Source organism: Neolamprologus multifasciatus, chromosome 10 (genome assembly GCF_963576455.1).
Source record: "Neolamprologus multifasciatus chromosome 10, fNeoMul1.2, whole genome shotgun sequence".
Taxonomy (NCBI): domain Eukaryota; kingdom Metazoa; phylum Chordata; class Actinopteri; order Cichliformes; family Cichlidae; genus Neolamprologus; species Neolamprologus multifasciatus.
The window spans coordinates 16,665,058-16,677,564 of record NC_140448.1 but is presented as its reverse complement, the minus strand read 5'-3'; the positions used below and the strand labels follow the sequence as shown (position 1 = coordinate 16,677,564).

The window sequence follows — 12,507 nt, the reverse complement described above, 5'->3', positions numbered from 1 at the left end:
GTTAGAGGCTGATGTTTCGCACAAATGTCTTGTAGACAGTTTGGGATGAATAATTTATTATTTCTGCATCTCTGGGGAAATGTTCACATCTGATGTTCTCTACAGTGGACTGTTAAATGAAGCAGGACAGAAGTAGGGGGATCGTGTGAAAAGGTCAGCGCGGAGCTTCGAGTGACAGGATGGCATTTGAGTTGCAGCACATTCTGATAGTTTGACCAGGGTCAAGTCAATTTGAAAGAATTTGTTGAAACGCAGAGAGCTCTCACCAAAATGCATTTTTACACCAACACGCAGAGCACACTGTGCCGCTTTAAATGTTTGAACACATTTCTTTTGCATTTGTGCACATTCGATGACTGATATTACGGGCAGGGATTCAAGACAACAATGCCGTTGATTGAGGTTCAAAGCGATGCAATCAATGACGTATTTCATATCACGCTGAGGCAATTAGAGCAACAAGTAAGGAAATCCACCTGCTTATGACACAGCTTGGCTTAAACTCATACGTGGTGTGAGAACACAGTGCCAAAAAAAGCAGCACTTGAGTCTGCAGGAGATGGACACTTCTGACAACCACTGTGAGGATTGCAGTCGTTGGGGGAAAAAAAGGGCATAGATGAGACAAGAGTGCAGTGGGAATGAGAAACAAAGGGCAGTAGAGGGGCAAGAGAGAGCAAGTAAAGTGGAGGAGCGTGCAAAAGAGGCAAGAGAAGAGGAGGGGTGGGGGATGTGTGGGTGACATGAGAGAAATAACGAATGAGGGAAGGGGCGTAAGACATTGAGTGAGAGAGAGAGAGAGAGAGAGAGAGAGAGAGAGAGAGAGAGCAAACAGGCTCGTCAGAAGAATCAGTCAGGTGAAAGAGACAATCCCTCGCTCTTTATTTACTCATCCTATTTCCAGGGCACATCCCGTGAGGCTTTCTTTTTAAATATTTAATGAACAATGTGCCCCTAGTTCACAGTGTTGACTTTGTATTTGTAAGGCCCTCAGGTTAAAGTATGTGCCACAGAGAGGATCCTTCTCAGGCTGCACCTCCCGTTCGATTAGATTCAACACTCAATAATCTGAAAAACGTGAGCAGCAATCTGGAAGCGAACAAAGTCTTTGCATCACATGAAAGGTATATTTTTTGTCACCTTTCATGTTCGGCACAAGAGAAGCAGACTTAAGCTTCATCCCAGGCAGGAGTCGGGGGTTTATACTTTTATGAACCTCCTTCCTCTGACATCTATTATTAAAGGAGGTGGTTTGAAGGGGCAAAGCCCTTTCACAGTCTTGATGATTTTTCTGTACTGTAATGGGTGTTTGCAGAGACTGGTGGGAAAAAGAAATGTAGGCAGAGCCCTGTAATTCAGAAAAGTTGGAAAAACAGGTGTGTCTGTGTGCCTGCCGAAACTCCTGGTTTTAACATTCTTGCCTTGTCTGTCATTAAAAAAGATCCACTGTCACCTGGTTTTCAGCGCTGATGAAACACCGAGTTGGCCGTTTCTGGGTTTAAATGTATTCTGTTGCTTTAGCTTGAGCTTGGATTTGAGGTTGCGACCTTATCATCCTGGATTACGGATGCATGACTTTCAGAATGCTTTCTCTGGTGGAAAATTGTTCATGCTGAGTACTGATAAGGAACTGAATCAGTGTGATACTAGAGACCTGCTGTTACTGTAGCTGATATAGTACTGGAGCGGGACAGCTTCCATCTTTGAGCAATTATTTGACAGAGAGAGTGTTTGAACAAGCCATAATGCAACTTCAAAGTGTGTTTGAGGCTATTTCTGTAGTCAGCATGAAACACAACATGAAGGGCCTTTTTTTTCCCCACTCTTAAAATGCAAATTTTATTTACTAAATATGTATTTTTAAAAAATCTTGACAAGGACAGATCTCTGCACGATGAAATTGGTACTTTTGGCCATCACCTTGCTTTAAGTTGGAGCAAACTGATATTGTTTATCGTGCATCGTCTCACATTCACTTCACAGCGCAAGACATGACTTTAAAATGGAAAGCAGGCTACAGTGGCACTCATTTGCATTCTATAATTACTTATATTTAAAAAAATAAATTCTGTTTGTTTATCATCTTGATTTTTGTTTTTTGTCCTTTGGTGGATTTCAGGTGACTGAGTTTTATTCTGTTTGCACAAACATTCAGTTCACTGTGCTTTTATTTCCAGATATAATTTTCACACCTGATTTGACACTTCAAAGTTTCACGAAAGAAAGATTCATGAAAAGAAAAAAATATATATATTTTTTTATATATATATATATATATATATATATATATATATATATATATTTCTATATATATATATATTTCTGTCAGTGCGCCCCAGGGTGGCTGTGGCTACAATGTAGCTTGCCATCACCAGTGTGTGAATGTGTGCGTGAATGGGTGGATGACAGGTTGTGTAAAGCGCTTTGGGGTCCTTAGGGACTAGTAAAGCGCTATACAAAATACAGGCCATTTACCATTTTTAAAAAACTAAAGTTGCTTTTCTGTTGCAGCCGATATCGATGGCCTGAGCGTCTGCTATGTGTTGCGGAGTGGAGAAAACGCTACGTCTGATGTCTTCCATTTCTCTGTTGAGGATAATGGTAAGAGTTCACCTTCTTTTATATTTGCATTTATTCGTCTGTCAGTATTACTCCTCTTTGCTCTGAGTTTCTACAATAGCTGTCCGGCTAAAAAAAAAAAAAAAAAAAAAAGTCCCTACATTCAGTATTTCAGAATTGAGATCTACAAGTCAGCTGTCAAGCATTTTTATTCTAACCCAGACTGAGATCAGTTATATAATTTTGCAAATTGTTCCCAGCAGATTTTATAAACAGATCAGTGAAGTTTATTTTTGCTCTGATTGCATTTCATTCAGGATTTGCCCATAAAATGATCTGCCATTCAGAGCGGCCTCGTAGAATATCAATTCTGACAAATCTGCATAGGCCAGCAGAGGTGTTCAGCCTGTAACTCTGTACTGCTGCATTGTATTAACTTACCAGGGAACTGATTAGATGTCCAGGGTCACTGAAGATAGAAAACTCTTTGTGGTGTGAAGATCATTTTTACAGTTCATCGAGTTAATGAGACTGACTGTGTAATTTGTAAATATGACAGGATATGCCAAGCAGTATTAGTGCATATTTTATCTTGAATGCAAGAAAATTTCTCATGAGTTTTTTGGCAGAACAGAAGATTAACATGTATTTAAAATAAACACTGACATAAGGTGGTTTTATGCAGAGTCTCCATTTATGTACAGTTTTTATAAAGCGATGAACATTTTAGTTTGAAAAAATAACCGCTTGCTTTTATTTTACATGTGACAACATTGGCAAATATTACCTCCTTTCTATTCTGGTTCAAACCAACATTACATGCATAATAACTGCCAATTGGGGCCCAATTTGCACATGAAATTAACACGTACAAGTCACCATATCTTATGCTATATGCATCTCTCCAATGTGCATTAATTTAGCATCCTTTTATGAAGGCAGCTGCTAATTAAGTAATCAGCAGATGCCAAAAATCTCAGTGAGGGAGGAAGAGCTTAAGATGCAGTTGAATTTATTTAAGACTAAATCTAAGAAGAAACCTCATAATACTGAATGTATATGCTCATTATTGAATAAAAATTTGCACAGGAAAAAATATTTGAAAATGTGCTCTGCATGAAAAAACTGCTGCAGAAACATACACGAGTAGAATCATTCCAAACAATCCCTCTAAGTGGGATATATTGAAAATACCAAAATTTATGCAAAAGATTTGCAGTCCCCGTCTTGTTTGAAGCATTTTCTTCTTCTCTTTTTATGTCTTCAAAGACAATATACATGTGTGTGAATGGAAGAGAGAGAGGTTTAACAGTACAGCTGCAAGGAGTACATTTAGTGCATGTGGAAGAGTTTAAATATCTGGGGTCAGCCAGACAAAGCAACAGACAATGCACAAGAGGGGGGAAGAAGAGAGTGCAGGAGGGGTGGAGTGAGTGGAAACAAGTGTCAGGGCTGATTTGTTACAGAAAGATAGCAGCAAGAGTGAAAGGGAAGGTTTACAAGATGGTAGCAAGACCTGCTATGATGTATGGTTTGGAAACGGTGGTGGTGACAAAAAGAGGGGAGGGTCAGCTAGAAATAGGCGAGTTTAAGATGCTGAGGTTTTCATTGGGGGTGACCAGAATGGACAGAAATGAGTGGATAGCTCAGGTTGGCTGCTTTGGAGACAAAGTTAGAGAGGTAAAGCTGGGATTGTGTGGACATATGGAAAGGAGGGATAGTGGGCATACTGGACAAAGGATGCTAAAGATGGAGCTACCCGGCAGGAGGAAAAGAGAAAAATCACAGAGAAGGATGTAGAGAAGGAGGATATGCAGAAGGTTGTGCATCAAAGGAGGATTCTTATGATAGGGTGAGATGGAGGCAGAGGAGCTGCTCTGCTGAGCCCTAAAGTTCAAAGTTACGTATCACTACAACCAAAATAAAGGGGTCTGTAAAGCAAAGCAGTATGTTAATAAATAAATAAGAACATGGGATGGTGGAGTCCTATCATAAAATATAATGCAAACTTTCTTCAGCAGCTGTCTTCACAATGTGATCATAGTGTGGTTTAAGCTGTTTTAAAACAGTCAAATAACTGGACTACAAGTTTAGTCATTGTTGGTTTTGTTTCTTTACATCTGTCTTCTTTAAATAATGCAATGCACTGATCACCTCGTCTTGTACCGAGACACATAATTGAGGTTAACGTACAGTATTACAAATACAGTATTACAAATACAGCACCAATTTTTTCACCAATGTATTTTCTGTTGCAGTGGCCGTTTCATTTCATTTTATTGCAAATCTACAGATTTTTTTAAAACACTCTAGTTTTACACGGAGCTTATAAAAAGTTTAAATGTTTTCCTGGAGCAGAACTCATCCATCCAGAATAAATCAACACAACGCCCTGCTTTTAAAGTACAGTAAACACACACACACACACACACACACACACACACACACACACACACACACACACACACACACAGGTGTATCTGTTTTATATTAACATATTTGAAACAAGGTGCAGCTGACATCACCGCTCAGTCCATCTGTTCATTTTCCTCCTCTATGATCAGGCACGACAATACAACACAATACATTAAAGACTACTCACTCGTATAGCGTCTTTAAAGATTACCAACACAGCTTCTCTGTGAATTACAAGATTATGTACAAGAGTATGAATCATTGAGGACTGAGTTAATACAGTACTGTGCAAAAATCTTAAACCTCCTTCATTTCTTCATATTTTACTAGAAAAATTGGAAACCAGGTGCAGCAATTTGAGCATGTGAAAACATGTACATAATACAAAACTAGAGCACATCTCTAATGAACTTTAAAGTCAATATTTAATATGACAAACTTTATTCTTCAATACAGCCTGAACTCTCTTAGATTAGCTTTCTTTACTTTCTTTTAGTCTTCAGGAATAGCTAGGCAGGCTTCGTGAAGGACATTCAGAGCTCTTCTTTGGGTGGGCCAAGCTCTGAGGAGGCCAGTACATTAGTTTTACTGCATTGACAGCATGTTTGGAAACATGTTGAAAATTTAGGCTGTTGCTAATCATATTTCAAATGGTGGAAGTAAATCTTACAGTACTTTTCTGTCCTCATAAATACAGTGGTGTGAAAAAGTGTTTGCCCCCTTCCTAATTTCCCATTTTTTGTGTGTTTGTCACACTTAAATGTTTCAAATCAAACAAATTTAAATATTAGACAGAGATTACACAAGTAAACACAAAATGCAGTTTCTAAATGAAGGTGTTTATTATTAAGGGGAAACAAATCCAAACCTAAATAGCCCTGTGTGAATAAATAACCACCCCTTAAACCTAATAACAGGTTGGCCCATGTACCTGAAACATAAGAACATAAAAACTTAACATAAGAACTTAACTGAAATCAAGTGTTTGTGATCACTGACAATGAGACTTTTAAAGCCCTGTGGAGGAATTTTGACTCAGTTATCTTTGCAGAATTGTTGTATTTCAGCCGCACTGGAGCATTTACGAGCCTGACTTGCCTTTTTAAAGCCCTGCCACAGCATCTCAATTGGATTCAGGTCAATCCTCCTGACTAGGCCACTCCAAAGTCTTCATCTTTCTTTGGCAATTCTTGCTGGTGTGTTTTGGATTATTGTCTTGATGCAGAATCCAAGTGCGCTTCACCTTGAGGTCACGAACAGATGGCCAGAAATTCTCCTTCAGGATATTTTGATAGACAGAAGAATTCATGGTTGCATTTACCACAACAAGTCTTCCAGGTCCTGAGGCAGCAAAACAGCCCCAGACCATCACACTACCACCACCATATTTTACTGTAGGTATGATGTTCTTTTTCTGAAATGCAGTGTTAATTATACGTCAGATGTAATGTGACACACAGCTTCCAGAAAGTCCAACTTTTGTCTCGTCAGTCCACAGAGTATTTTCCCAAAGGTTTTGGGGATCATCAAGATTTTTCTAGCAAAACTGAGGCGAGCCTTTATGTTCCTTTTGGTCACCATTGGAACTCTGCCATGCAGGCCGTTTTTGCCCACTCTTTTTCTTATGGTGGAGTCATGAACACTGAGCTTAACTGAGGCAAGTGACCAAAGCGGATGGGTCTTTTGTGACCTCTTAGATGAGCCATCGCTGTGCTATAGAGTAATTTTGTTTTTCTTAGGCCATTCAGAGGTGGATTTGTTTTGGATCATTGTCCTGCTGCAGAACCCAAGTCATGACCTCAACCTGAAGGTTGAGCTGACTCTCACTGTGGTTCGCTGGAGTCCCACAGCTTTAGAAATGGTTTTATAGCCTTTTCCTTGGATCGCGGCATGATGTCTAGCTTTTAAGGGTCTTTCGGTCTTCTCCTCTTTGCCAGGCAGGTCCCATTTAAGGGATTTGTTGGTTAAGAACAGGTGTGGCAGTAATCAGACATAGGTGTGGCTAGAGAAATTGAATTCAGCTTTTCAAAAATGTGATACACCACAGTTAATTGACGTTTTGTGTTTACTTGTGTTATGTTTTTCTAAATTTTAATTTTGTTTGATGATCCAAAACATTGAAGTGTGACTAACATGTATACAAATGGGAAATCAGGAAGTTGGCAAACACTTTTTCATACTACATATCAATTTTGACTAAACACCCCTGGTTAAAATGCAACCCTCGATCATGACAGAGATTCCACTGTGTCGTATGCAGACACTCACTGCTGTACCTCTCTTCTGTCCTCTTCTAAACACACTGATGAACATTTAAGAATGACTTCTTCACAACCAACCTTTCACTAAGACCATTTCTGAAGAGCCTTCACTGAACAGTAGATCAATCAATCAAAGGATCTGATGCATCTCTCAGATCCTGTTTTGCCACATTTTATTTCCTGTTAAGGACATGGCTTTCACATACTGTTCATCTGCAATAGATGATTTTTATTTTTATTTTTGATCTGCCACTTCTTTTGTCCAGCTTTTAGTTTCCTCAATCTTATACGGACAGACCCTACACCATGCTGAGATATGCCGTTTGCACCTAATGGCTCTTTGGGAATCACCTTGTTGGTGCAAAAATACAATTTTATGCCTGTCAAATGGTGTTATCTTTGCAAGAAAAGGAAATGGGAACAAATTATGTGTTTTTGTGACAGGCTGCTAGTAACAAAGTGCTTAAAGACACATTTTCAGATTGTTTATTTGCAAAGTTGTCTGTTATGTGTAGACACAACATTGGTTCAGCCCTTGTCTTATGTACCTTTTTTGTGCTTGATTGATTCACAGATGGGTGTTAACAAAAAGAAAAACACTCCTGGAGTGGACTAAAAATGAAAGCAGCATATATCCAAAGAAAAACCTTCAGAAAGGAGACTAAAATTACAGGAAGCACTGGAAGCAAAGTATAAAGAAATAAGGGATGACTTAAGTCATTTGCACAGTACTATATAATGTCTTTTTTAAATATATCACATTTGGCCAAACATATATTCTTTGGTTGAGTAAATTATAACAGTCTTGTTCATACAATCTGCAAAACAACTCAAGAACGAATTCTTGCATTGTCCATTTTTGGACTAACTACATGAGCTATTGGTTTTGAGAATTCCATTCAGGTCCCATTTTTCAGTCTTTTTCATACTCTGGTTCTAATGCACTTTAAAGAAAGTGCTAATGCGTAAAAGCATAACAGTTCCTTTTTGCACATGAAAGCAAAAACATTGACTAATTGATTGTCCATGCTCCTTTTCTTAGAGCTTTTTTTTCTTTGTCTCTGCTCTTGGCTACATTCTTGTTTAACTAAAAAGGCTTTAGGCTTTTAAAAGAAACACTACTTGAAGTACATGACTGCATATCATCATTGGTCCATAAGTTTGTGGAGCCACTTGGTCTTCCTTCCTCCCCTGGAGTGTTGGTGTTATTGCAAACTGGTTCCATATATAGAATTTAAGAAGTAAGGACAAATATATTTAAAAGCCTAAAGGTAACAAGTTTAAAAGATTTTAGCATTATGTTCTTATTATGTAAATGCATGTGTAAGCAAATCTTTCCTTATGTTATAAAGGTATGTTAAGACACTCTTCCAGTCGTGTACTGGTACATGTACACGCTCATGCAGACAATCACGCAGAGCAGAGAACAGAGGGGTAGCCGTAGGCAACGGGGCGTCCAGGCCTCTAGCACAAAGAGGTGTTTGATATTTAAGAGTTCAGGCAACATTGCGGGTAATGAGAGCCTTGGGCGTCGGGGCAGAGCTCCAAGGCAAGCACTGGTAATTGTGTGGCCCCATTACAGGCTCATCTAGAGGAGAAGAGTGGCAGGAAGAACCTTCTATCACAGATTAAGACGAGGTAGGACGGCTGCACTTAACTGCAATGGACTGGAACACAACTTGTTTCCCAGGCTTCTCTTTGCAGCAAGTTAATAATGGAGCAGCAGAAAACAACAGAGATTACAAGTCATGCAAATCTGAAATACGGTACAGAAGGTAACAACAGCTTCAATTATCAATTAAATAATTCATCATAGAGGTATAAAATATTATTTAAAAAACAAAGGCAGAAATACATATTACAGAAGCTAGAGATCAAACATTTTGGGGGACTTTGCTTAAAAAGATCCTGTGATGATCATAGCAGTTGTTGATGTGGATGTTATTAGTTTCCTATTTGTTTTACTTTTAAAAGCTAACTGAAAGCACTACGTTTCTTAGATTTCACTCTAGTAGCATGTGTGATTAAAGATACGTCTGTAAGATGTGGTCCCCTTGTATGACGCAATGTAGGTGAATAAAATTGAGTTTTGGGTGCACCGAAACAAACATACAAAATGAATATCAGCATGTAATATTATTTTTTCATAAGCAATAGTGCAGTTGATGGTTTTAATTAAAGGTATAACACTGAAACTATGCTGGCATAGTTGTTATTTGAGGTCTTTGTGGTCTTCAGAGTATTCACAGTTGCTAAAACGTTGTACTGTTAAATTTTTAAATCTCTTAACACTAGAAATAAAAGTTGATTCAGCTGCAGCGGGTAGCAGCAGCACCAGTGGATGTCTGAAATCTCAGGTTAAAAAAACCTCAAAACAAATGGTACTAAGGAAGAAAAACTGCCCGTGATCCTGGCTTTTCTCTACTTGTTTCTCCACCCTAATGTAAATGAGACTGAATGTTACGATAGGCCCCTTTCACCCCTCTACCCCCCCACCTGCACATGAGGAGCTTAGAGACACGACTGGTTTATCTAAAGTTGCTACAATATATCCACTTAAAGCGCTCCCTGCTGCTTTGATAGTCCAATTTTAGTCACATTTCACGGCGCACAGTCCGCATTAAATGTAGTTCTGAGTCCTCAAGCATTCGTCTTATTCATGGCAAAATACTTTGTGTGCAACTTTTCCTTTCCTAGCGTTAGAAGACTAATTATCACCATATATACTGCAAGGTCACATTTCTTTATCATCAGTTTTTGTTTGTGCGTGATGTATGATTGGTTGTGGCTCTGTGGGCCCACTTTGAGGTTGTTTTTTTTCTTTTAATCTCTTCAAAAGGCCTTTTTTTCATAAAAGGAGTGCCAACTTTTAAGATGAAATGACCTCCTTGGTTTGTCCTCTTCGCTACTGAATGATAAGCATTGCAAATTATTTATGTACATACAGATTTTCTTTCCAATGGATGAAAGAAATTGATATTGAAAAAGAACAGAGTCCATTTTTAAATAACATCTTTAATAACTTTTACCGGTGGGATAATGACTCATAATGCGTAAGGCATGGCTCAGAAATCTGTAGTCATCTATGAGCACAAGGAACATAAATGTAAGTTTAGAAAGCGGAATTTCATCATTTAAATTTGTCTGCAAAATAAACTCATGTAATATTTGTTGTACTGTATTTTCCCGCTCTTCTGTGAGCTTTGAAAGTTCAGATTGACTTGAAGGCACCTGGAAAACAATTAGAGGGTTGAACCGGCTGTCACCATGGTCACAAATGGACCAGCTTAATCCTTTGACCTTTTCTCTGTTGTTTGCCTTTTTTTCTGTTGTTGTTAAAGCAATGTGTACTGATTAGGGCAGAATGGCAAGGTGATATATCAGCACGCTCCACAGACATGCACACACTAACACACACACTAAAGCATCCCCTGGCTTTAGTAGAGGATTCTCTTCATCTGTCTGCATTCAAGAATTTACTGTCACTCTTCTCCCAGGGCCCGGCTCTCCTATCTTTATCCTCTTCATCTCCTCTTCTCACACTGTCACTATTAGATCTGTGCTCAATGCGTTTCATTCATTTTCAATTCTTTTACACAGCTCGGCATCTGTGTTCATTATATATTTTGTTCTGTAGTGTTATTTTTGACTGTCTCCCCATCATTGTCCTTCTTTCCTCTCGAGGTACGGGCTTACCTCCCTGTCTCGTCGAGTGAAATTTTAAAAATGTGTTGCGGTTTATCGTGATGAGTGTCGAGGCTGTCCTAGGCATCAGGATTCGGTTTTACTGTGTAACCCTCGCTGTTTTTTGCCGCCGTCTGTCCCCGCCTGCTGTGTGGATGTCAACGTGCTGACGGCTCTTTCTGTTGTAGGATTACGGCACATTGCGCAGCGTTGCTTGTGATTATCTGCATCTCATTAGAACCTTGAAACGAGAGCATTCGATTTTGAGAGATGTGTAGGGGGTTTTCAGCATATTCATCATCTTTGATTCTGTGTTTGTCCATGCTGACAGCTGATGCTCGACATGTAATGCAAACACTAAAACGCGGCTAAACATCCTCGAATCTCTGGAGTAAACTTTTTTTTTTCTTGCCATGTAAACATTTCCATTTATATGAATACATTATTTTTCTTCCAGTTATCAGCACTGGATCTTATTCATTTTAAGTGACTTAGTTGCCTTTTTTAAACACATTTCACTCTTTTGTTTCTTTGCAGTTTCTCCAATTTTCACCCTGTCCTTCTTCTGTCATATAATGGTGTGATTCACACTGTACAAAGTACAGTTAGAAGAAAATTACCATTCCAGCTCACCAAACTGTTTTCTATCTTTTAATGCATCTTAATGAAGCTTTAATTTGTTGTTAAAATAAATAAGCGTCTCATCTTCATGTGAAAATGAGAGCTTTTCTGATCTCTTACTTGTTATTTATTAAATCACTCAGATTAAAAAAAAAATTAAATATATCCAGCTTTTTAATGTGAGGCATCTTGTGATGTTTATCTTGAAAGGTGCTATACAAATACAATTTTACTTCCTTACATGTAAAAGTAAACATTATTCATAATCATTGTATTGGCTGAAGTACAAATGGGGATTTACTGACAGAATAAAATTTTGTTTGAAGGAGGCTGAGGAGATGATGGAAGGAAATGAGAGCAGAAGAAAAAAAGAGAAAAAGAAACCAGAGCTTTCAGTAGCTAGTTTATCATCTCTGCTGAATCACAGTTTGCTCTCAGGAGTGCCAGTAACTGTCCTGCGATACATTAAACTCATCCTTCTGTTAAATATTACATTGGAGGAATGGGGAGATGTATGCTGAAGCTGGATTGATATGCATGCTAGAGTTCCTTTTTTGTGATGAGCACTAAAAGATCCTGCAGGAGAATAAATGCTTTAAATGTCATCATTCATAAAAAATTTTTTTTAAAAAAAGCCCAGAATGTATACATACACTGAAATCACTTACACATACAATCAAGTGAAAAAGAAACTACACCATTTTTTCAAATCTAAAGTTCTATGTATCAGGACAGAATGAAAAATCATTTGTTCCTTTCTAGGTTGTAAACAATTCATAAAATGTTATATAGTGTCATTATTTATTTAACAAAAAATGAGCCAAAAAGCAGAAGCAGCGTCTGGAAAAAGTAAATATAACCCATGATTCAAAAGCTTGAAAAGCAAGAAGTGATGATTTAATGACTTTACCAGTGTCTCACATCATTGCAGAGTAATTTTGACCCATTCTTCTTTACAGCATTGCTT

At 38.3% G+C, this 12,507-nt stretch overlaps 1 protein-coding gene across 1 annotated transcript in view; it reads left to right on the top strand.

Annotated features, from left to right (window-relative positions):
- The window catches only part of frem2a (FRAS1 related extracellular matrix 2a), a 73,163-nt gene that overhangs the window by 5,803 nt on the left and 54,853 nt on the right, over positions 1 to 12,507 (top strand). Inside the window, exon 2 of the mRNA XM_085174452.1 lies at positions 2,512 to 2,601. Within this exon, the coding sequence (XP_085030578.1) occupies positions 2,512 to 2,601 (90 nt within the window). The remainder of the gene's footprint in view (positions 1 to 2,511; positions 2,602 to 12,507) is intronic.